Source organism: Perca fluviatilis, chromosome 18 (genome assembly GCF_010015445.1).
Source record: "Perca fluviatilis chromosome 18, GENO_Pfluv_1.0, whole genome shotgun sequence".
In the NCBI taxonomy this organism is placed as follows: Eukaryota; Metazoa; Chordata; class Actinopteri; order Perciformes; family Percidae; genus Perca; species Perca fluviatilis.
The window spans coordinates 14,188,593-14,215,254 of NC_053129.1; the positions used below are offsets into that span (position 1 = coordinate 14,188,593).

Below are 26,662 nucleotides of genomic sequence, written 5' to 3' on the forward strand. Positions count from 1 at the left end.
TGAGTCTTTGACTCTCGATTCTAAGTCCATTTGTAGTAGAAATATGAGGTCAGTATAGTCTATAGCTCTGGCTTTGGAAAATAGTATGTACTTTGTTTTAACAGCATTTAGTACAAGTCTCAGGTCTTTAAGAGCGTCTTGCAGAATGTTAAAGAACGCTATGTTTTTAACTGCTAGATGAACAGAATCTGCAACATAATACAACATTGTCCGCGTACAAATGAGCATGACACTTTGCCAAAGATTAAATAATATTATTAATATAAATGGTGAAAAGAACTGGACCTAAAATTGAACCCTGTGGAACACCTTTTGTTACTCATTAAAAAAAATAAACTGATAAAAGCTTCCCAATTTAAAAGATTTGTGTCTCTCTGATAGGTAGTTCCTGAACCAATTACAAGCATTAATATCAAACTCAACATTATGTAGCCTCTGCAAGAGCAGACAATGGTTTACACAGTGTCAAATGCTTTGGAAAGATCAATAAAAAGTGCTGCACAGTGTTTATTTTATATCTGAAGTTGATACAATGTAAGTTATGACCAAAGTAACAGCATTTACAGTACTGTGCATGAGTACATGAGATTATTAAATGCTGTTGATGCTTACTGTATGCGCTCTATTGTGGTCTTTCTTGTGCTGAAGGGTATTTAGGGTATAAGTTTGGCCTTTCTGCAGAATGTATTTACTGTCTTCCATGGTCTGGTGTTACTCGAACATGAATACAGTGGATCACATTAAAAGCCCACATACAACTTTTGTGATGCTGTGACATGAAATTGCCTGAATGCTATTTTATTAGGCCCTTAACTACCCTGTGAATATAGCTCTATTTGGAACAAGAGCTTTTCTTCCAAATATGGAATGCTCATGAATATTTAGAATGAGCTGCACGCTGATTGGTTTGAGCAAACTACATAGAAACGCATGGGAGACTTGACAGCAGGTCTCATATTTCAGACACTGCAAAGTTATAAATTGTTTGTCGGGCTATTTCGTTATTAAATTCACTTCTGAGAATTCTTTTAGCGAGATACCAACTATATAAAGCTTAAATATGGGCCTTTTTACGAAAATGTATGGCCAATTGCAAATTTGGTAAGACTGTGTGTGTCGGAGTTCAGCGGCTGGTGCTGCCTGCGTTGCTGCCTCGCCGCCTGGCCTGCCTTCCTTCACAGACCCCGGCCTGCTATGAGGTACTTGGAGCTCCGTCACGGCTGGCAGCCCACAGCACTCCATTAACTCGCAAAGTCACCTACTGACAGCTGACCCAAGATTAACTGGAACTGTGGTAAGAGATTGCTGGCGTAACAAGCTCGCTGACCGCGCACTCACTCGCGTACACCGGGCATTTAGCTAGCAGGAAGAAGGGAGTTGCAGGCCCTGGAGCTCTGTCAGAGCAGCGGTGTTTGGTTGTCCATTAGCCCAAAAAACGGTGACTTTGCGTGTTAATGGAGTGCTGTGGGCTGCCAGCCGTGACTGAGCTCAAAGTACCTCATAGCAGACCGGGGTCTGTGAAGGAAAGCAGGCCAGGCGGCGAGGCAACAACACAGGCAGCACCGGCCGCTGACCTCCGACACACAGTCGGACAAAATTTGCAATTAGCCATCCATTTTCGTAAAGCGTCCCATATTTGAGCTTTACATAGTTGATTTCTCGCATAAAAAAGTTTCAGAAGTGAATTTTGTAATGGAATAGCAGAGATCTGCGCGACCTAGATTCAGAAGGCTACCTGATCTCAGGTCAATTGTGTAGCCTATGTAAATGTTGGGGCGTGACCGTTCTCTTAATACACCCATGGGCGTGACAAAGGTACAGGTCTTGGGAAGCTTACGTAAGCAACCAGCTTTGTTGAGATTCGCCCGTTTTCAGTGGCATTTTCAAAATAGGAGATTTTCATAGTAAAGGGGTGTCAATGGGATTTTGAGCTTCTATGTATGTCCTATTTACCCACCGAACTGTCGTTATTCAACTATGACAGGGTAAAATCGGTTTTGCATTCTATCACCCCTTTAATGAAAACTAGACCAATAGTTTATTATTTGTGATTCAGTATTCATCATCAAAACCGCTGACAGGACTGTCAAATTCCTATTGCAAACATCCAAGTTTTATGTATATGTTATGTTTAATCCAAAAAAATAACCCCAGAATCTTGCATATCAGGTCTTGTTTATTGATAAATGGCTTTACATTTAGTTATTCTACTTCTCAGGAGAGGATATTTTTGGATGAGCCCCTGGAGGGCCAGGTTCAGTAGCTGTGCTCAGTGAATTCAGCATATCTTTGTGACTAAAGGAAAGGAAAAATATATTGTGTGGGTTTATGTAGCCTGCGATCTGTCCTTAAAACCTCCATGGGTCTTTACACCTGGTTGTTACAGATTGTTCACTAATTATTTCTCTTTTTGTATCCGTTTTTCTCTCCTCTTTGTCTCAGGTTTGTGAGCAGCCATGACAAAGTCCTACGAGTTTAACTGGCAGAAGCACCTGCCTGAGTTCATGCAGGATGGCGCCTCCTTTGACAGGTTTGATGAGGTAAAAATTATGCATTTCATTGGTGTTTATAAGGTTTTTACAATGCATTATAAATAAATAAATAAATAAATAGAACAACTTGGAATGTAACAATTAACAGCCACCTAACCTGTTTATGTCAGGGTCATGATACATTATAGCATACCGTATCATAATATAATACGAGTTTAATGTCCTTGATGATCTTATGAACGATCAGTCTGCGATGCAAACTGTACGAGTTTGTCAATAACCTTGTTGTTACAGGTTATTTGCTCTGTCCTATTATCATCCTTCTTCCCTAACGACCGTCTCCCGGTCATTTATTAGCGTGTATGCATACACACACACACGCGCACACACGTACACACACACACGCGTGCACGCAATGTAGCAGAGGCGTCTCCTTTATAACCTGATATGTCATTGTTGTAGTCAGAGCTCTAGCTGTAGGAAGGCCACATTGATCAGAATCATTAAGAAGCTTCGTGTGGCGACTGCTTGTCTACAACGCTTCCAGGTCCTCATCCAGCACTCTAAAAAGAATGTGTGTATGTGTGTGATCTCAGTGAGTGAATTTGTTCTTCATTTTAACATACACACTCACCAGCCTCTATAATAGGTACACCTGTTTAACTGCTCGTTAACAAAACTGTCTAATCATCCAATTATGTGGCCTCAACTCAGTGCATTTAGGCATGTAGACATGGTCAAGACGAACTGCTGAAGTTCAAACCAAGCATCAGAATGAGAAAGAAAGGTGATTTGTGTCTTTGAATGGCATGGGTGTTGGTGCCAGACGGGGTGTTGGTGCCAGACGGGGTTATTTCAGAAACTTCTGGGATTTTCATGCACAACCATCTCTAGGGTTTAGAGAATGGTCAGAAAAAGAGAAAATATCCACTGACTGGAAGTTCTCTGGGTGAAAATGTCTTGTCATTGGCAGAGGTCAGAGGAGAATGGCCAGACAGGTTTGAGCTGAGAAAGGCAACAGTAACTCAAATAACCACTCATTACCTACTAGCCTACCTATTAAATAAAGTGGCTGGTGTAGACTATTAATTACCCTTTTCATTGGTATGTAAAATTATTACAGGTGTAAATGGAGTTGACTAGTTGGATTGAAATCTGTAGAAAATGTGGAAAGCTACAGCTTTGAAGAGCAAGAAGCGTATAAATCCTGAGATTTCTGCAGAGATCCTGAAGTGTTCACAGTGCCGCTGTTGTTTAAAAGTGTAAAACCAGCATCACAAAGATGAGGTTGAAACTGTATACATCAGGATATAAGACGCAGTTACAAAGTGCTTTACCAAAGACAAAACACCAAAATAACATAATGAACACCAACAGATAAAAACTAAGCTGACCTAAACAATATAAATAAATCATTGAAAAGCTATTTGAATAAATCAGGTTCTTAAATGGAATAATATTAAATTATTTCTTAGTTGCAGCCAAAAGAAAATGTATTGCCTGTCTAGCCAATACAAATATAATCAAATTAAAAAAGATTTAGACAAATATTTACCAATAACATTAGTGTCACCAGATAGCCATCTTGGCCTGTGTGTATCTTTGTGTATCTTCCTGTCGTTTTGCCCACGTTTCCTCTGACTAACTTAATCAGGACACTTAGCTAGGACATTTGCAGAGCAAAGGCAAAGTGTGTCACACACACACACACACACACACACACACACACACACCTTTGCACACATCAGGAAATCCCCTCAGTCCTCTTCGCTTATGTGGGCGTCAGTGGGGGGAGGAGGATCCCTCTTAGGTGGAGAAGAAAACTGGAAAGAGCGAGGGGAAAAGCACTATCAAATCAACAGCCATGTCAAAGTGAGCCATGAAACTGGGCCGGCATGCTTTTGAAGAAAGTCTTCAGTGTGTTGCTGCTGTGAATATGAGCCAGGGTTAGGACTGGCCTGAATGGTAATAAGGTCGACCTCTGCTAGTCCCCTTAAAGGTCCCATGGCATGAAAATTTCTTCTTTTTTTTTTAACATTAATATGCATTCCCCCAGCCTGCCTATGGTCCCCCAGTGGCTAGAAATGGCGATAGGTGTAAACCGAGCCCTGGGTATACTGCTCTGCCTTTGAGAAAATGAAAGCTCAGATGGGCCGATCTGGAATCTTCTCCTTATGAGGTCATAAGGAGCAAGGTTACCTTCCCTTTCTCTGCTTTGCCCGCCCAGAGAATTTAGCCCACCCATGAGAGAGAGACATCATGGCTTTCAAACGAGCAAAGTGGCAGTTGGTCAAGGCCACACCCCCACCCTCCACCTTGCCCCCCCCTCTCTCCTCCTCAATAGCTACAAGACACAGAAATGGCACCTACTAAGGAAAGCTCATTGTGGGACTGGCTCTAGTGGCTGTAATTCTGCACCAAGGCTGAATTTCAGAAAAGAGACTTCAGATATAGTATTAGGGGACCACTATATATATAAAAAAAAAATATATATATATATATATAAAAAAGCATTCAAAGAGCACCATGTCATGGGACTTTTTTAAAGATAAAAATTAATGATGTCAGCTGCCTGGGACATACCACTGCCCTCTTACCGTTCTTTGTCCTTAATGAATCATTGTATCCTTTACAGTACTAGACACTACAATATACTCAGAGAGCGCAAACCTCTGCCAAGGCATAACCTATTTCACAATGGTAATGCAGTGTGAATGTTCCCAGTGTGGGAACTCATTTTTGTGATTATTCCGACACCACATAAACACCACAAACTCCCTCGCAATGGTCACGAAAGTGAAAAATAATTTTGTTAATTTAATGTCTGGAGGTAAAAACAATGGAGGGTACAGTCGTTCATTCATTAACAAAGGTGTGTGTGTGTGTGTGGTGTTTGCATTTAATAATTCATGGCAGTCACATTTATCTCACTTAATGTTTGCCCAATAGGTCTCATCTCCTTGCAGTGTGTCTGTGTATGTCTGGTGTTTTACGTCCCCTTGATGTTGCGTTTAAGTTACTTAGCTTAACTTAATAATGCAGACATAGTAGTACGTTAACATAAATCATGAATGTGTTTTACCTGCATGTGTGTTTAAATGCTCTCTGCTTTTTTCTGCTCTACCAAATTGTCAGTTGCTGTTATCAGATCATTGTACGGACAGGAACAAACAAGAGAGGGATACACACACACACACACACACACACACACACACACACACACACACACACAGATCATTGTACAGACGGGACAAAACGAGAGGGATACACACACACACACACAGATCATTGTACAGACGGGACAAAACAAGAGGGATACACACACACACACACACACACACACACACACACACACACACACACACACACACACACACACACACACACACAGATCATTGTACGGACGGGACAAAACAAGAGAGGGATACACACACACGCTGAGCTGACCTGCACGTACCCTTGCACTTAGGAAAGAATGTACACATGTTGAGTGTGAGCTGGACGACTATAACTAGGGGTGTCCATCCACTTCCACCCAAAGATGGTTGAACCTTTAGCTAATTGTTCCTTTGCATGTGGAGTGTTCCCATAAACCTTTTTAGTTTAACAAAAACAAGCCGTCCGATAGTGTAACAGGAGCCTGCTGTATGTTCTAAACAGTCAAGGCCCATTTGGGACCATCTCTTTCATAGAGTTGGATTCACTATGTGCAACCGAAGCCTCTGTCAGTCCCAATTCAGATTAAAGAGAGTCACGCTTTTAACTGCACTTACACCATTGTCACTATTTCCTAAGTTAAGTTAAAATTGTTTAATTGGTTTTCAAGATGGTTTTAGATGACATGATGTAGCCAAATAATAGCCAGTTTAGTCCTATTTGCAGCAGTATATCACATGAAAGCAACCTCCTGAAAGTGTGTGTGTGTGTGTGTGTGTGTGTGTGTGTGTGTGTGTGTGTGTGTGTGTGTGTGTGTGTGTGTTTTGTGTTTTTGTTTGCGCGGCGGCGGTGCGTGACACACTGTTCCCTACTGCTAATATTAGAGTTTGAGTGACCCGGCAGCCATCTCCTATTCTATTTTTTGTATCATGTTTTATCCTTCTCAGATGTGTGATTTGAGTGGGAAAAAACACATATATACACACACACACACACACACACTTTGTCATTCGTCAGCACAATCACAGCTTCCAGCAGCTGATTAAACTGAGTGAAAAATGTTTGGGTAAGATAAGCAGGCTAATGTTAGTAGATTTTCTGCTCTGACACTCCTGTTGAACTGAATAGGGGGCCGCTGCACATTGCACAGGAGCTGAAAGATGGAGCGTGTGTGCGTGCGTGTGTGTTTCTGTGCATCATAGTGGCTGGGCGTGCAAACTTTTTTTTAAATACTGCTTAAACACACATGCATCTCAGCCAGGGTTGTCCCCTGTCTGTAATGCACAGCACTGTGTTCCAGCCAGATGATGTTTGCATTTAATAATTCATGGCAGTCACATTTATCTCACTTAATGTTTGCCAAATAGGTCTCATCGTGTGTGTGTGTGTGTGTGTGTGTGTGTGTGTGTGTGTGTGTGTGTGTGTGTGTGTGTGTGTGTGTGTGTGTGTGTGTGTGTGTGTGTGTGTGTGTGTGTGTGTGTGTGTGTGTGTAGTGTGTGGCTATGTATGCTGTGTGTGCAATGTGTGTGTGTGTGTCTTTAGGCAGGTACATTTTAGAAAATTAATTAGAATTACTTCTGTTTGTCTGGTTGCGTAAGCTGTTTAATGTCTTCCCATGTCAAATAAACCCCTGTGAATGATGAAAGATAAAAAATACTTCTCCCCCTCTGCAGGACTACATTTTTGAGCCCAATTGTCAGATGACGGTGGACGAGTTTGGCTTTTTCATCTGCTGGAAGAGTGAGGGAAAGGTAGAACAACTTTCTCATGTTGGTGTATTCTCTTGTCTACCAGGGTGGTCTTCAAAAGTAAAATGTATTTTTATTTAGTAGTAAAAGGTTTTTGGTATTTTCAGGAATACTTTTTTTCTGACCCCTTCATTGGTCCCTGGAAACCTGTAAAGCATATAGAAAAGAATATCATAATACATCATAAAGCATCATCGTAATACTGCCACTCGGCCAACAGAGTAAGCTACATTCTGGTATTGTACTACAACATGTCATTTTACTTCAGGAAGACGTCCAGTGGCATGTTTGTCAACATTCAGATTATTCTTTGTTAACCTTTTGTGTAACAAGTGAATTTGAACTAGAACACTTCTTATTTAAGTAAGTCAGTGGCCTGGGGTTATTTGTAGTTACAGGTGTTACACCACTCAAATAGTATGCTACTTAAAACCTAAAAACCATGACAGAAGAAATGTGTGAAATTGAGTAAATGAAAAAAACAAAGAACTCTGACGATCAAGGCCCCCAAAATGAAACTGAATTGCATCTGCATCTATCAGAGATTTTAAAGGCTTTAAAGGACCATACTGGTGGTTTTAGTGTGTTACGCTAAACTACAAATCCTCATCCTCTGATGACCATTTTCCAAAGCATATTTTTAGATTGATTTCCTTCCCTCTATGTGACCGGTTGTTTTCAGCGCATGCCAGTACGGTATTAAAATCAACTAGGGCAGAATATAGGTTATCCATCATAGTCAAAGTCCACAGACAAACAAATGTGTTTTTGCAATCGTTACACCTGCTTATCCTGTGTGGTGTTGCAGGGGGCTGGAGACCCATGTATTATAACACCTAATCTGACCACAATAAACAAAGGAGAAAATGTTATACTGTAGGTTTTGGAAACTTGATTATGAGAAAGACGTAGAGATGTTACTCATAATAACCTAAATTAATGACTGCTGTCAGATGCTAAGAAGTAGCGGCATTGCCGCTGTGTTAGAAATGATTGCAAAACAAACAAAATGCCCTGTGACCCATCTGTTTTTTTTAATCTTTTCTCCCCCATCCCTCTCTGTATCCCTCTACATATTTTATCTTTTTGTGTACATCTCCTGCAGGAAGGCCAGGTTCTCGAGTGTTCCCTCATCAACAGTATTCGTGTCGGTGCGGTCCCCAAGGTGAGACCTCGGGAAAGACTATTTCCTCGCTTCTGCTTTTACAACATTACCGCTCTTTTGCTCACCCCACCCAACATTTAGTCTCTTGCTTCCACAGTGACACTCCTAGTAAAATCTGGGGGAGACAGCCACGTCAGGCACATTATTCATGCTTTAATTAGCCAAGGCTACAGCAGCGTATTCTATCGAACGACTGATCTGGGACTCTCCGTTGAGTTCTCACTCCTGAGCTTCTCTCTACCAGATTCACCAGGGAAACTAGCTTAACAAAAACATGAAATATTTAACTCATCAATATGTATACAACCCTGGCTGGGTTTAGCTGCAGGTTGTATCTGAATTCACACTGTGGGATCAAAACCTCACAGGTATGAGACGTTCCATCTCTGTCAGAATGACTTTTCTTATCCTGTAATAGGAAACTGATCTTGAAATAGCCAGTATGTAAGTACCGACCAGCTGCATTATTCTGAATTTTCAGAGCAGCTGGCAACCAATCGGTTATTTATTTGGCTGGTATGGAGCCAGATATACACAAACCCTCTCCTGTGTGGTTTCTCTGTATATTAAATATTGATTAATGCAGTTAAACCTCAAGAGTGACCTGTATATCTACTGTATATGTCATAGTATTTGGCATTTTATAGACCAGATCAATCTTGAAAGCTGTTGCGGGAATACCCATGTAGACGCCCGCCTCTAATTAGGATGCAAACCTGTCAAGCCACTGGTGTGTACTGTGTACATATACATTACCAGGGGCCCGTTTCAGGAAGGAGGTTTAACAAACTTTGAGTCTAACCCTGATGTCTGAGTTGATTTACCCTGAGATTGGAAACTCAGAGTTTTCGGTTTCAGAACAGCTGATATGAGTTGGTTCAATCAACTCACAGTATGTTCACGCGCGTGCACCACCACCACAATAAAAAGGCAGCATGAATGGAGCCATGATACTACGATTCACCATGGTAACAACCACAAATAGTCGGCGGAAATACTCATGCGCACATACAGCAAGTTTGAACATGTATTTCGTTAAAAAAGCAACACAGCGACTGCTGCAAAAGAGAGAAAATTGCTGCTAGAGTAAATGCGTATATTCCAATATAGTGTATATCATATTTAATCATAAGTATAGCCTAATATTACTGGTGAAATGGTATTGAACTTATAATCAATTTCATTTAGGTGCAATACTGCGGACGAAAAAGTACTAGGCCTACTAATCCCATTCTCAGGCTGCAGCACCATCATTAACATAATTATAATTCATAATCTTTTATTTTAAAGGGTACACATGGATGTATTGGGTTAACATCATTCACCTGCAATACTGTGGAACTCCTTTTTAATGGCTCTTACTGGTTTGTGTCCAGGGAACACTACAGAAACATTTAAAACACGTTCCAGAGCGAGTCACACTCTTCTGACAGCGCTTTGCTATACAGTGGCTTTACTAAAATGCTCCGCATTACCAATGTTGTAAAGAAAACTGCCATTTGCAGAAAAAACTTAATGTGACACAAATAATATGCTGGGATGTAGAGCATGTCCACGATGGTGGATGTTCGTGATATGAGGACGGATAAGGTTATGTAGGCTACTGTGAAGAAAAACGATATCGCTCAAATGGGAAGTTATCTGGAAATTAAAATGCGTCGGGGCCTCAATATCATCTCCCGACATACTGTATGTTTAACTCTGCGAAATAATACAGCTTCTTCATCAACAAGATCGTCGACAAAAGGAAATGCCATGTTTTGAGAAACAAAAACATTTTATAGTCTGCCTAACATGGTTAATAAACCAACACTGTTTTTTTTATACATGCAGATAAGAAACTGCACTAAAATGTGCCTGATAAGCCTGAATGAATGAATGAGGAAATGAAAGAGCGCTGTGTCAGAGGGAGGAGACTGAGAGAAACTCGAGGTTTCTTGAAGAAAACCTGCTCCCGACCAGGTTAGGTTCACAGGCTCAGTTACCATAGTAACTGACTCAGGTGACGTTACCTCTCTTTCTGAAATGGAAAACCCAGAGTTTCCCTCATCTCAGGGTTAACAAACTCAGAGTTTTCACTAAACCTGCTTTCTGGAACGGACCCCAGGATATGTGTGAATTGTTGACTGCAGGAGGTGGTCTGTTTGCTCGGTCCTCCGTGTGGACGTGTGTGTACGTACATGCGTAACGACACGTATACAGATACTGCAGCCTGATGGCAGCTCCTCCTGTTTGTTCAAACGCTGTAGGCTCTTGTGTAAGTAGCAGACTAAGAACAACTGAGAGAAGGGCTTCTCTTCAGAGGCTAACATGGTTACACAAGCCCCCGAGAGCTGTTTCAGATAATCCAATGAGCGAGAAAAGATGAATGGCATTGGATGATTGCCGGCTGGGGTTTTAAAACTGCAGAGCCTGTTGCCGTTGATTCAATCATATAACAGAAATGCATTACGCTCTTCCACGGTGACAGTGGTGGCAGACAGAAATCTGAAAAGATAAGAGGGAGGAGTCAAGCTGTTTGCAGGTTTGCATGGATTTTCTGTCTCAGTGATTGAACAGGATTTTGCAGTCATGTCAGCCTGAACTTTGGTGTGGAACGTAGATTATCCTGAGGAAAATAACCAGGGTATTTACAGGTCTTTTAAATGTCAGAAAATACTTTTGCACCAATAATAGGGTCAACATGTCAAACATTTTGGACATTTTTTATTGTGATTTTTCTTATATTGCTGAATTATACAGTATATGGCTTCCTGACTTCATTATGTGTGATCAATCAGATTCCACATGTTGTTTTTTTTGTTGCTGTTTTTTGTTCTGTTTGAGTTGTTTATTTTGGTCTGACTGACTAGTAGCATTGAAAAGAACATTTCTGAAACCAGTTGATTTGCTTTGATGTCATGGTAGAAGCATATGCACGTCCTGTGCGGACAATAAAACCCACTGACATTAAAGACCGCTAATCTAATAGTTTGAGTGTCAAAGTAATTGTATTCTTAGTAAAAACCATAAAGTTTGTGAACTTTATGGCTCCAAACTTTTTAATAAAAACAAAAGACAATATCTGTCACTTAACTGTTGATTGGTTTTTGGCTTTGAATGAAATGAAACCAAACTACACGTGCACATTTACTTGGCTAACATGACCGACTCGTTAACATCCTATTAGCCAATCCTCTAAACATTCCAGTTATGTAAAGTGACATATTACTCACCACTTCCCGGAGGTGTCTACAAACCTTCTCCTACATACTCCAGTAAAGTGGTGTCTGAAGTGTTGCTTCCAGCACTGTTGAACACAACTAAATCTGGATTCAGTGGAACTTTTCGTGCTAAAAAGATTTCTTTTGAATTAAAGTGATGGTTCGGAGTAATTTCACCCTAGGGTCCTTTGCACCATGACCTCGAGCCAGTTACTAACATTGATATTAAGTGTCTTTACGTATACCTACAATAATGCCCGAAAGATACCAACAACAGCAGAGAGCAGAAGCCGCAGGCAAGTGTTATTTACATAAACTTCTGGTGTACTTACAAACTTTACAATCCATCGTTTTATGAGTGCATAACCTATTTGTACTACTGTAGACGTTTGGTATCATTTCGGGCATTATTAGTGGGGTAATGTTAAGAGACACTTCGGATCCATTAGCCCCTGCGCTAAGCTATTCAGCTGATAACGCTACGCTACGCTAACTCGTCCAATGTTCGACCCAGGTGAAAAAAGCTTCTGGGGGGGTGTTTGGCTCGAGGTCATGGTGCAAAGGACCCTAGGGTGAAACTACTCCGAACCATCACTTTAAGTATTGTAATCTGTTCCTCCCTGATGGATGTCAATTGTATATATTTTTAGCTGACACGAAACTTTAAGTCTCACAAGCATTACTGTATATTATACTTTTTCCACAACAACAGTAAACATTTCAACATCCTTCTCTCCAAGCTTCTTTCCCATTATGTTTTCTTGTCAGTGACTATTTGCTGCAACAATACCAGAGTAGGAGATTAAAACTGCCGCTTAGATTTCTTCCATTTCCTCTACTAACTACATTTCTGAGATTATTTCGACACCTGGACAGCCTACACCACTGCTCCCGTTTCATATATTTTTGTCTGTCTGAGCATGTAATTGTCTACCTATCTGTCTGACAGCGTTTTACTAAACTCTCTTGCTTTCTCTTTTTTTTAGGACCCAAAGATCTTGTCATCATTCGAGGCCATTGGAAAGACAGAGGCAGACCTGGATGGCTGCATCATCTGCATCTGCAGCGGCACAGACCTGGTCAACCTCAACTTCATGTTCATGGTGGCGGAGAACCCAGACACAGCCAGGGTAAATACTTGCATGCAGTGCTTATAAACGAGGAAGTCAAATGGTACAATGAGACCGATGACGTGCAGATCTTGGAGAATTAATTTGATGTTTTGTTCTTATCCAAAGTCAGTGCAGTTTTGGAAAAGTCTAACTTGTATTGTATATCCATATTTCTTTTGTCTTAAAATAATTTCCTTATAATCCTAACATGTCCTCAGAGCAGGGTTCCTAAAATACTGCAAGGGACTCGCTTAGCTGCCTTACTGTGTTACAGTATATGGCACTTGTTACAGCTACAGTATGCTACACAACACAAGTTATCACTGCCCCTAGACGCAGTCGAGGCTAACCTTTTTAGATGAATGTTCACGATGGTCAGAAAACAAATGCGGTCTAGGAACAAAGCCGATGTGAACTCTGCTTAGCACCTGGAGTATGCCCTTACTTCATTCAACATTTCCACATCACATGTAGGCTTAAAGAACCCCCGACACAGCAAATATTTATTCCAGAAATAAAGCAAATTGCCAAGTGAATGGTTTATACGCCAACTTCTACACAAAGCAAATCTGGCCTTGGTTCACTCTGATAATTAGAAACATTTAGATCTTTCCCTGTATCACCCCATCTCTATCTCCCTGTGTGCCTCCTGCACTCCTGCTTTTGCTTTCATTTTCTGATCATTTTTGTCTTGCGCTTAGTCTACTCTCTCCCTCTCTCTCTTTACTGTCTGCTTTTCCTTTGTCATCTAGGAAAAATCTGACTGACTGACCTCTCCACCCTTCTCTTTATCGCTTTCTCCTCTCTCTCTCTCTCGCTCTCGCTCTCTTGCTCTCTCTCTTAATCAGACATTATTATTGCTGACCCCTGCTGGCAAACCTCCAAACATTGTACATATACTTTATAGAACACAATTCACAACTGAATGTGCTGATTGAATTGTGGTTTCCTGGAGCTGAATTGATCCAGATTTGAATGACAGAATGAACTAAAACCAGGCTTGGTCATTGTTCAAATGAGAAGGTTAGCATTATTGTATATATTTTTCATTTTGTCAACAAATCTTATAAAAAGGCTAAAACCTGCCCTACCCTGTCTATGGCTCCAAGGCCATTTGTTCTTGTAAATCAGTGTCACGAATGTATAGCTTACTTTTTTAAAAGGCTAAGTAATGTCCTAAAACATCTGGGCACTGCAGTTTTATAAAAAAAAAAAATTTGTTGGACTATTTTTAGCCACAGATTAATACACATTTGGTATGCTAGTAAGTATTTACAGCAGCAGGACGGTTTATGTGGGATTGACTCAAAGTAAACTACAGTGCCCATGTTTATCATAATAAAGAAACATGTCTGTGTCAATAAATTGAGGTTTTAATATTTCTGAACAATGTATGGCACGGAGGAATAAACTTTATCAGGCTTTTAGCCAAAACAGACAATACTTATTAGTCGGGTACATTCGTTGTTGGTTCTGGTCTTCATGATTTGTTGAAAATAAAAAGTATACTATAGAATATTGCCAGTCAACTTCAAGGCAAAGACCTGTGGAGACAAAAAAGAAAACCGTTAAAGTCGGCTATCTTCTATTTAGTGACAAATCCAGCGTGGCCCAAAGGCTTAGCAGTAATTGAAAGACACTGAGCCAAAGCAAGAAAAAACACTTTGACAACCTTCAGTGAGTGTCATTTTATTCAGCCTTAGGGTTGTCAATCCAGAGTAAATAACATACAAATAGTTGATATTAATTCATGTATATGTCATGCACAATTGTTTGTCTATGAAGATCATTCAAGTACTGAGAAAAGTGTGTGTGTACAGTACAGGCCAAAGGTTTGGACACACCTTCTCACTCAATGCGTTTTTTTATTTATTTTCATGACTATTTACATTGTAGATTGAACACATGAACACATATGTAATTATGTACTTAACAAAAAAGTCTAAAAATAACTGAAAACATGTCTTATATTTTAGATTTTTCAAAGTAGCCACCCTTTGCTTTTTTTATTAATAAGGGAAAAAATTCCACTAATTAAACCTGACAAAGCACACCTCTGAAGTGAAAACCATTTCAGGTGACTACCTCAGGAAGCTCATTGAGAGAACACCAAGGGTTTGCAGTGCTATCAAAAAAAAGCAAAGGGTGGCTACTTTGAGGAATCTAAAATATAAGACATGTTTTCAGTTATTTCACACTTTTTTGTTAAGTACATAATTCCATATGTGTTCATTCATAGTTTTGATGCCTTCTGTGAGAATCTACAATGTAAATAGTCATGAAAATAAAGGTACTGTATGTATGTATGTATGTATGTATGTATGTATGTATGTATGTATGTATGTATGTATGTATGTATGTATGTATGTATGTATGTATGTATGTATGTATGTATGTATGTATGTATGTATGTATGTATGTATGTATGTATGTATGTATGTATGTATGTATGTATGTATGTATGTATGTATGTATGTATGTATGTATGTATGTATGTATGTATGTATGTATGTATGTATGTATGTATGTATGTATGTATGTATGTATGTATGTATGTATGTATGTATGTATGTATGTATGTATGTATGTATGTATGTATGTATGTATGTATGTATGTATGTATATTTGATTTGATTTTTAACATGTCCCCAGAACCCCAAATCACAACCAGTTTCAAACCAAACTGAAAATGCACATTTTGTGTTATTTGACACCGCAGCGTCTGTGTTTATGCATCTCCCATGAGAGCGGGTGTTTGTGGTGATGGGTGGTATAAATGATGTTTGCGCTCCGGAGGGCTGCCTGCCACAGGGCTGCCCATGATATTCGTGCAACAACCTTTAGCAAGGAGACACACACACACACACACACACTCTGACACCATCACCACTTCCCAGCATGCAGGTGGCCCTAAGTAGCAGACCTCGGGAGATGACAGCTATTTACATCAGCAGACACACGTTCACACACACACACACACACACACACAACACAGGGCATCACGGACGCCACGTGCCCAAACAGACTACCCCTGCTGCGCTCGTTATCTTGTTTAATGTTTTTTTAATGAGGTCAGTATTAATTTTCTGTGGAGGTGGACAGGCGGAGCACAAAGAGGGAGAGTTGGAGTCAAAGACATTCAGAGACGGAAAGACAGAAGGATCGAAAAAGTACAGATTATCTTACATAGTGACGTTTGTGTTGATGCAGTGTATTCATGTGAACGGCCTTCTCTTGCTATTTGTTTACTGTCACTGCCTAGCATTGAAACAGCTCACTGTTTATCCCTGTGTGTATATTCTCATGTGTGCGTGTTCCTGATTGTCCTGTCAAGGGGTGTGTGTGTGTGTGTGTGTGTGTGTGTGTGTGTGTGTGTGTGTGTGTGTGTGTGTGTGTGTGTGTGTGTGTGTGTGTGTGTGTGTGTGTGTGTGTGTGTGTGTGTGTGTGTGTGTGTGTGTGTGTGAATTAAGAGGCAATTAATTAGCTTGTGTTTATTTCCCCAAAGACACTCGCTTCTAAATACAATGCACACTCTCTGCTGTTGTGTATGTGTGGGCTTTGGTTGGTCAGTGTGTTGAGAGTGTGTGTCCTAAATACTGGTGCTTGTTTATTTGCAGAAGTGGATCGAGGGTTTGAGGTCAGTGATCCACAACTTTAAGGCCAACAATGTCTGTCCAATGACCTGCCTCAAGAAACAGTGAGTGCATTTTACACAACACTCCCTTAATTCTGTCAATGCTGTGCCCTGAACGGTGCTATAAACGGTTCAGTACATTTTCCTCTCAAATCTAAGTGGTATAAATCTGGGAAGAAATTATCCCCTTCTCTAATCTGTGCTCTTCTATGGGTGCGTTTTCATTTCCTTCTCTGGTTTAGTTGGATGAGAATGTGCTTCCTGACCAATGTGAATGGGAAGATTCCTGTGAGAGGGTAAGAGTGAATTAATGGGATATTTGGTTAAACATTGTGCCATCCCATTTTTCTCCAATTTGTCTTACTCGACTTTGCTCTTCACCTGTTCTCTCCGTTTCTTTTACAGCATTACTCGAACATTTGCATCTGGAAAGACAGAGAAGGGGATCTTTCAGGCTCTAAAAGATCTTGGCCTTCCTAGTGGAAAGGTCAGACAATACCGACTGTAGACTGTAGTGGTCAGATGGATCATACGTTTAAAAGCTGTAGGTTTATAGCTCTCACGTTAACGAACGGCGGGGCTCGTTTATCTTCCACAGAATGATGAGATCGAACCATCAGATTTCACCTTTGACATTTTCTACGCGCTCACACAGAAGATCTGCCCTCGCACAGACATAGAGGAACTCTTCAAGAAGATGTGAGTCTCCTTATTTTTTTTACCTGCCTGTCCTCATCTTTGTAATTGTAATGTTTAGTGATTTATACCTCAAAATGAGTACTAGAACATAAACAACTTAATAGTAGCACCCCTGCATTGTTAATACCCATGTTACCCTTTGACTAAATAAAACAGTGCTGTTAGAATATATCCCCAAATGTGTGCTACTGCATCTTGTTGGAAATAATGAGGACAAATGTTTCTGCGCCTGCTGCACTAACTATGTCTGGACAGCCTAACCTGCTTCTACAGTTCAACATTAACTATGAGTGATGAATAACATGTTATTACTAAAAGTGTAACATTTAGGTGTGAACCCCCCCTTTTTTTTTTCTTTTTTCTTTTTTTTTTTTTTTAAAAAAAAGACTGCTTTCCAAATTTACTGAATGTGTGAATGACTGTGAGTGTCTCGTTTTTAAGAAGCATAACATTTTGTTTTTTTCTAATTAATTCCTTTGCAGCAATGGGAACAAAACTGATTATTTAACTGTAGACCAGTTAGTCAGCTTTCTGAATGAAGTAAGCTCTTTATCATTCATTAACTTCTCTGTGTTTTTGCTTGCTCGCACCCCATCTCTGCAACTCCCCCTGCTTTACCCCCGTCCCGCTCTGGGTCAAAGTTGCCCTCCAGCCCGGGCTGCACATCATCCAAACTCTCATTAAAAGTCCATTAATGAGGTGGACAAAGTATTTAACCTCCAGTCAACCCGCAAGGGCAACTTCAACCAGCTCCCCCTGTACTGCATCCCCGCCCTCATCCCATTCCCCATGTGTTCTCCCTACCGCGGCTTGCCTCCTCGTGTCTGATTGGTGTTTCCACAGCAACGGGAGGGTAGAGGTTTTTCGTCCTGTCGCTTTCTGCTCGGCTCATCTCGCTTCCTGCTGTCTGTTTTCTGTGGCCGTGCTCTTCTGTTTGGTTGAATACCCGCACGGTCCCTCCACTGGGAAGCTGCGTGTGTGCCGCTTAATGCCCAATCCTGTGCATCACGCTCTAGACCCGCAAATGGAGGCAAAGCTTTGGTTAGCTTAATTCCCACCTGGCTTTGTGAGCGGGCACTGGCATTATGATGTTTGATTGCTGTTGAAGTAAAGTGCGCACACACAGTAAGTGTGGCTCAGAGTTAGTTTTTCTTTTTAAATGTTTTAGAATACATTTTGTTTGTTTAAACTTGAGTGCTCTCCATTTGAGGTCACTATAATTTAGTTGTTAAAAGCAACTGTGTTGATTTACTTGATGATAATCAAAATAAGGAAATGAGCGACTGTCGGTACCTTTTCCCATGTTGTTCCCATTATTCTGGCTGATATTAGCATGAGAGCCTGTTCACGTTAGAACTACTCAGAGAAATATTTAGAGAGACGAAGAGCTGAAGAAGAAAGGTAGAGGAGAGTGGAGGGAAACGGGAGGCAGAGATATTTTAGGCTGTGCTGCCATCTGCCTGTGTACCTTTTGAAAATACACTATGTTGCATCATGGTATTGGCATAGTTCTCTGCCAATATAAATATTTTCAGCCTCTGTCTTATTTTCCATTCCTATCACCCTGATAAATTGACAGTCAACACAATAGCACCCTCATGACAACATGATCTGCAAACATCTGATTTCCAATCATCTATAGCCTGGAGCTTGCACATGTTGCAATTTTAGATGATTTAAGATTGGATTACAAATGAAAGAGTTTATCATCATACACACAAGCAGTACACATAGCAGTGAAACCATCAAGTGTAAGCAGTCCAAATAAAAAAATCAGCGTTAGGAAAAGGCAGCATCTTTTATCCACAAATAAGAATGATTTTTATTGGGTTCTATCAGGGATTTTAATACTTTGAGTCAGAAGCCATAAATTCCATTTGTAGGAAGTTCATTGTAACCAGCAATTATTTTTCATATAATAAAGAAACATTGCTATTTACCCTCAATCCTATTAACTTCCACCCCCTCGTTCCCTCTCCCCCAGGTTACATGTCCAGCGACGGGTTCTGCCGGTACCTGATGTCAGACGAAAACGCTCCAGTTTTCTTGGACCGGCTGGAGCTGTACCAGGAAATGGATCATCCGCTGGCCCACTACTTTATCAGCTCCTCCCACAACACTTACCTGACAGGGCGACAGTTTGGAGGGAAGTCTTCAGTAGAGATGTACCGCCAGGTCCTGCTGTCCGGATGCAGGTGCGTAAGTGCGTCATGGTCCGTTAAGATGGCGGATACACGTAAGGGTGTAGCAGGGCTCCAGACTAACTTTTTTCCTTGGTTGCACTGGTGCGCCTAACTTTTTTTATTTAGGTGAACCAGCGCAAAATTTAGGTGCACCCAAATTTTTCAACGTTAACGCTGAATGGCGATACACGATATATAGCTCTGTATTTTTTTACAAAGTGGGCTAAATGTTCAGTTTTAAGTCAAAGCCACTTTTCACAAGCTTTTATTAAAACAGATTGTGATTAAAATAAAATGCAAAGACAGGGTTTCCTTTACCAGTTTAAAAATATACAGCTGCAACACATGTTAATGAAAGTTATCTAAAATAAATAGCCTAGGAGATATATATATATATATATATATATATATATATATATATATATATATATATATGTATTTTTAAAAAAAAAAAAAAAAAAACACCCCAAAAACACTCTTTCTTTTTCCCTCTCTCTCTCTTTCTTTTTTTTTTTTTAAAAAAAAAATAAAAAAAAAAAAAAAAAAAAAAAAAAAAAAAAAAAAGAAAAGAGCGCGATGGACTGAAGCATATGCTACTCAGAGAGTGACGGCTGATTCATCAGCGGCGTTACACCTGTCTTGTGTAGGCTATGAAATGGCTGTATCGTCACTGCGCTGCATTTTTATGAACTATGATCCAGAAGGCTCCGTCTCACACGCTATTACTCAACGAACTGAAGTTAATTGCATTTAATAACTTCTAATGTGTTTTTCGCCGTGGCGGCCGCAATAACAGAGAGTTACCAGCGGTAACACTGGTACCAATACAGGTTTCCCTCTCATACTTAACAATATACAGCTGTGTTAATAACAATTAAAACTGTAGACGAATGTCAGCATGTGGACCGGCGGCGCTGATGTTGCAGAGGAGCCGTGTGTCAGTGAATGGGGGCGGGGCTGCGCGGAGGAGAGATCCAAACACAGGCACGGCTTTCCAGAAGGAATGGGTCATGTAACGCAACATTAAACGACAATAAAGATAAGATAAACGACATCGCTTCGTTAGTGGAGAGGCAGCGGATGCGCGGACGTTAGGTGCACCGGTGCGACCTAGGAAAAATGTTAGTCGCACCCTTACAAATTTTGGTCGCATTTGCGACCGAATTGGTCGCACTCTAGAGCCCTGTGTAGACAAGCATGCATCCCATTGCATGCTTGCAAACACACAGTCTTAACAGCTAAGGTAAAACTGTTCTGTGTGCTTTCTATCCTGTCAGATGTGTGGAGCTTGATTGCTGGGATGGAAAAGGAGAGGACCAGGAGCCCATTATCACTCATGGCAAGGCCATGTGCACAGACATCCTGTTCAAGGTACACACACACACACACACACACACACACACACACACACACACACACACACACACACACACACACACACACACACACACACACACACACACACACACACATACATACATACAGTACTGCTGTTGTCAACAGTTGTCTTTTTTTCTGTTGGCTTCAATATTATTGCATAAGGTATGCCTGCCCCCTTGTGTTGAAAGTATGATATTGCATATATCACAGCTTTGTCCTCTGTTCTCTCATCCCCTTTTTCGTCCTTTTTTCCACTTCATTTTTATTCTCTTAACTTCCAACAGGATGTTATCCAAGCCATCAAGGACACAGCATTTGTGACCTCAGACTACCCTGTTATTTTGTCCTTTGAAAACCACTGCAGGTATGTGTACAACTAGCGATAAGCAAGTGTGTTAGTGCATATTCATTTCTTATACAGCACGTGGACCCAACGCATTCCTTGTGCATGTTTGTTTGCGTATCACCAGTAAACCACAGCAGTACAAGATGGCAAAGTATTGTGAGGAGATCTTCGGTGAGTTTCTCCTCAAACAGCCTCTGGAAAACTACCCGGTAAATACTCGGATTCACAATATCTTTCAGAGTTGATTGCATCTGGATGACAGTCCTCTATATATTCAAATGTATGACAACGATGTTCTCTTTGGCAGATTGAATCTGGGCGCCCTTTACCCTCTCCAAATGACCTCAAACGTAAAATCCTCATCAAAAACAAACGCTTGAAACCTGAAGTTGAACAGAGTACGTACACAACTCGGACTGTTGACTTGTTAAATCTGTTCATTATATGGTTTATTGATTTAATGTGTGTGTGTCATACAGAACAGCTAGAGGCCTTTAAGAAACACATGGAGGCAGGAGAGACCAACACCCCTGCTATCATTATGGGAGAGGAGAATGAAGAGGACACAGAGAATGGTCAGCTAAATCTCTCTCTCTCTCTCTCTCTCTCTCTCTCTCTCTCTCTCTCTGGAGAAGGCATTTAATGCTGACATGTACACAACATGACATCTTATCAAACATCTTTTAAACAATCATATTTGAAGGGAAAGCGATAGCTTTTAATTTGATTTCATGAAGATCACAAACAAGAAATCCTCAAAAAGCTGCATCAAGTGCACAGTTGAATGTAAGATTGCTTAGTGGCCCAGCTTGTTTAAATAAAGACTGAATGCAAATATTAACATTTAGAGAACGTTTTTGTTTGGTGTGCATTTAGGTGTAGGAGAAAAGGAGATTGAGGATAAGGATTTGAATTCAGAGGCCCCCGGCAGTCTGTCAGAGGCAACCACTGAGAAAGAGGCAAGTAGCATTTCCCAGAGTAACGCTGTCCGCTCAACGAAAGAGGAAGAACGCAGCAACAGTATAAAGAAGGTGGGTTATCACTTTGCTGATTGTTTGGCTTTTGAAATGCTCAAATTAACCATTTACACTGCCAATAATGCCTTAAATGTCACTGCGAGATTTAGAAATGGCCTCAAAAGTATAAATGGCTGCTTCCTTCAGTAAAACTAAGCGGCCTACTGCACTGCTCTGAACGAGTGCCTCAAAATTGGGATATTTTATTGTCAAATCCCACACTCTGCATTTACCTAAAATCATCTTTGTGTGTGTGTTTTTTTTTCTGTCTGCGTTTCCAGGCGCCTGACGACGAAGCAACAGAGATGTCTGAAGCCACAGAAGCAACAGACGCCACAGATATCTCAGAAGCATCAGACCTAGACAATAACAAGAAGGCGAGCACACAAGTTGATCATAAACCAAACGTCAATCCACTTTTAAGCGTGTACATGTGAAACATCTAGTATTTGTGTACGATTGTACCGTGTCATGTGCAGGTTGCGGAAGAGCCAGAGGACTCCGAAGAGGCACTGATAGCTCAGTACACCTACGTAGGAGCCACCACCAACATTCACCCATGGCTCTCAGCCATGGTGAACTACGCACAGCCTGTCAAGTTCCAGAGTTTTGATGTGGCAGAGGGTGAGTTTTTCACATCCTCCTTACGGTCGTTGCAATTTTTAATTAATTTGTACTGCGGTCCCGCTTCTCGTTGGTGAAAAAATAGATAATGTGGGACCAAACTGTTCATTTAGCATCTTTGTACTGCTTTATTCTGTGTGCGGCTGTGGGTAAAAGCAAAATGCCATAAGCATTTTTCATTCCCCGTTCTCTGTCTTTCAGAAAGGAACATCCACCATAACATGTCATCTTTTAACGAGTCCGTCGGTCTGGGCTATCTGAAGACGAACGCCATAGAGTTCGTCAAGTATCCTTTGGGCTTCAAGTCATAGTTGTATTGCATTCATGCGAACATTCAAACTGTTACAGTACCTATTTAATTACCATTGCGTTTGAGAAAACTGTTTTGGTAATCCAAAAATCCAAGGCGACTGAAATTGAAGGCATCTCAAGGGCAGAAACGTTTCAGTAGTTGTGCACTAGATAGCTGTTTGTTGATGAGCGGACAGCGCATCTCAGTAAATTGAAGTCGAATAGCAAAAATCGAATGTGAATTGTGAGGATTAAAGGCAATTTCATAATATTAAGTGGATTGGAATGGAGTTCCAAAGTACTAAATTCAATTATGCAATTATAGTTTAGCAATTCAAACAAATTGGGAACACATGTCCATATATCAAAGTGCAAGCAGTTGCTTATTGGAACATGCTTGGGGCAATGAGACTAGCTTAGTGTCAAGCGTGCGGTTGGCCGGTGAGCTGTGCTTTAACTGATTGGCGAGGGTGTGGCCTCCACACCTGTAGCCAAGTTCCGTCATCTGTTCCTTGTATTTAACGCAGGCGCGTGTCTGAGGCGGCAGCCTCCGCGTCGGACAAAGACAGAGGAGTCCACGCAGGAGTCTCCAAAATGGCCGGCAGTGTCAGTGATTCTCTCGTTAACACAGGTGAGTGTTGGTGAGGACGAGGCTGCACATCGCTCTCACATTGTCGTGCTGACAAGACAAGGTGAGCACTACAGTCATGGATGTGGCCCACAAGTTAATTTACAGCATGCCGGGGCCGATTGCAGACATCTTGAAAAAAAAGGGTCAACACTGCAAAAATTGACTCTTGGCATAAACTTTATGGAATTGAAAACTGTTCAGGCACCGTTAAGGCACCGGTACCGTTTTTTAAAAGTACCGCTTTAGCACCGGAGCAACTTAACAATACCAAACCCTAATATTGACTCTAGATTCAAATGTGTGACTAGATTCACACATTTTTCTTTTGTTTACAGTAAATAAATAAATAATAAACAAATACAAATCTTAAAATCAAGTTCATAAAGTCACTTTCTTTGCATTAATTTGATTCCCAATCAAGATACACTGGTAAGAATTGCTTTCCATTGTTAATACAGTATGTACTTAAAAACGGTTCTGAAATGCTAAATAATAGAATTTTAATGTGATAAAACATGTGATTTATCATGATTAACTATAGAAATTCAGCGATTAATTAAGATTTTTTTTTTAAATGAATCATTTGACAGCCCTATTTTTGACACATGATCTCTTCACACCTCTAGCGAAGAGCAAGGCCAGGGTCTCCTTCTCAACAGTTAAGTAGTTAAATTGGTGCCGTTTGAACTTTGAACAAGTAACGCACTGGATGGCTTACGTCGCCCTCCCCGTCCTGCGGCATAACGCACCGGCCCCGAGGCCGCTGGCATCAACTTTCGGTTTGAATGGAAGAGAGAAGTTAGGGGCCGAGAGAACGGGAGCGCTACAGAGGAGGGAGTTTGCAGCTCTAAAAGCATGATCACAGTCCTTGTTCCACACAAAAGGAACAGATGTACTACACAGATGAGTAAGCGGGACAACTGCTACAGAAACGTTTTTATAGAAACGCCGATAGTAGCTGACCATACCCGAGAAGCGTCTGGAAGTAGGAGCTGGAAAAGACGGTACAGCTTCGCCTTTCAAATCCACGGGACGCACCCGACCGTGACCGACTTGCTTTCCGAGATGAGTAACAGTGGCCTTACCGAACTCTCATTTTGCAAGGGTTAAGGGTCAACGACTCATCAGCTGGACTGGACGCTGATCTGTCCACCTGTCAGAGTACGCCGCCGCATCGTCGAGATACGCATTACATTGCGACATATCTCCCCGCACTAAGTGTATCAGGTGCTGAAAGGTGGCGGCCGCGTATCTCATTCCAAAGGCCATTACTGTGTACTGAAAAATTATCAGTTGTTACAAAGGCAGATATGTCAAATGCTCTAGGGGTCAAAGGCACTGGCCGGTACACTTTGAGCAAGTCCAGTTTGGTGATAAATGCGGGAGGACCGATACTGTCGATACAGTCCGCCGTGCATGGCAAGGGGAATGAATCTGGTTACCACGTTAACCTTCAAAGTCTGTGCAGAAAAGCATGTTGTTTAATGGGAGACGCAGAGCCGACATCAATGTCACGCCGCAACGCCTTGCTACAGGATCGCTAAACAAGGTAGAGGATATGCAGGTAGAAGAGACAGTTGCGCTTCAATGTCAGACAGGAAGTCTGAGTTTGACAACCTACCGCTCTGCTGACCATCACTAAGCACTGTCAAACCGTAGTCGCGTGAAGCCTCAGCACAGACCAAAACAATTGGAGCCTTAGCAGGGGCAGCAGTCTCCGGAGTTACTTCCTGCTTTCCCCGACCACCATCCCTGGAATGATAGGGCTTCAACATGTCAACGTGACAATCTGGACTTTCTTCTCTGCTCAGGGGTGTAAATGTATGTATCAGATACCTTACTTTCTACCACATCCGGCCCTGAAAAACAGGCAGAGAGATGATTTTAGAGAGGAAAATAGTTCCTTGGTCTGCACAACTTTTGGCAGCCCGAAGGTAGTAAAGAACTTGGTCAAGGCTTTGAAGTTGGTGCAGTGATTCTTCTCAATGGGATTGCCTCAGGGAACCGAGTGGAAACGCACATTAATGTCAAGAGAAAACGATTACCTGACCTTGTTCGTGGCAACGTTCAAAAGGCTCTACGACCGCTGGAATAGGACGGATAGGGGTTGGAGGCACTGCTTGATTCGGCTTCCCCACTTGACGGGTGCGGCAGGTTTTGACCAAAGAAATGTTTTAGGATACAGTCATATGTTTTAGTTACACCCAGATGGCCCGCCCATACGTGTCCAGTGCCAACTCTAACACCTGCTGTGGGCAGTCAGTAGGAACAACAATCTGGTAACAACAAAAACAACAAAGGACTGTTCCTCACCAAGTGCATCGCGAGTAAGTAGAAAGGGTACCGTGGGGGCAGTGGCCGGCTTCGTCGCGCGATCTCGCCAACAGGAGGCAACTTATCCCCAGACAAACGGACGCAAACAATGAGTCGGACAAATCAGCATTTTCGGCATGCTTAAATGCTTGACCACGGGGCAAACTGCTAGCGGGGAACACATGAGGATGATGCTGAGCTACATCAACCTTGGACTCAGATATGGGGTTATCTACAACTTCAGGGTTAGGATACACTTTTCCCCCAGCAATATCATAACTAGGATTGGGTACCGTTTGGATTATTACGATTCCAATGTCGAAGGGGTACTTTTAAAACATTCCTAAACCGATTCTTGAAAAACTTTTTTTTTTTTTTATTGAAAATTATTTAAATTGAACAATATATTAACATTTTAAAGTACTTAAATATATAATAAGTAAACCTAAGTCACCTAACGCATAACTACAATAATTTAACAAATAACAGTTACACTATTAACAAGTAACTCCAAAATAAATGTTGTGTTGGTATGCCAACCAGCTTCAAACTTTAGCAGTTCTTTTGCAGAAAAATGACCATATTTGCCTTCTCTGGCAAGATACTACACCTCTCCTGACTTATGCCATGTCTGCACAGGAGAAAACTCTCAGCTGGTGTCCAAGAGGT

General features: G+C 41.2%; 1 protein-coding gene across 1 annotated transcript in view; it reads left to right on the forward strand.

The window, feature by feature from the left end:
* LOC120546405 (1-phosphatidylinositol 4,5-bisphosphate phosphodiesterase beta-4-like) overlaps window positions 1–26,662 on the forward strand; it is an 84,643-nt gene that overhangs the window by 44,008 nt on the left and 13,973 nt on the right. The window contains exons 4-23 of the mRNA XM_039781330.1: window positions 2,443–2,540; window positions 7,322–7,399; window positions 8,502–8,561; window positions 12,751–12,894; window positions 16,494–16,573; window positions 16,753–16,806; window positions 16,916–16,997; window positions 17,109–17,209; window positions 17,692–17,887; window positions 18,586–18,610; window positions 19,194–19,404; window positions 20,670–20,763; window positions 21,057–21,136; window positions 21,243–21,327; window positions 21,426–21,516; window positions 21,598–21,693; window positions 21,995–22,149; window positions 22,416–22,511; window positions 22,614–22,758; window positions 22,960–23,044. Of these exons, the coding sequence (XP_039637264.1) occupies window positions 2,457–2,540; window positions 7,322–7,399; window positions 8,502–8,561; window positions 12,751–12,894; window positions 16,494–16,573; window positions 16,753–16,806; window positions 16,916–16,997; window positions 17,109–17,209; window positions 17,692–17,887; window positions 18,586–18,610; window positions 19,194–19,404; window positions 20,670–20,763; window positions 21,057–21,136; window positions 21,243–21,327; window positions 21,426–21,516; window positions 21,598–21,693; window positions 21,995–22,149; window positions 22,416–22,511; window positions 22,614–22,758; window positions 22,960–23,044 (2,042 nt within the window). The 5' untranslated portion in view covers window positions 2,443–2,456. The remainder of the gene's footprint in view (window positions 1–2,442; window positions 2,541–7,321; window positions 7,400–8,501; window positions 8,562–12,750; window positions 12,895–16,493; window positions 16,574–16,752; window positions 16,807–16,915; window positions 16,998–17,108; window positions 17,210–17,691; window positions 17,888–18,585; window positions 18,611–19,193; window positions 19,405–20,669; window positions 20,764–21,056; window positions 21,137–21,242; window positions 21,328–21,425; window positions 21,517–21,597; window positions 21,694–21,994; window positions 22,150–22,415; window positions 22,512–22,613; window positions 22,759–22,959; window positions 23,045–26,662) is intronic.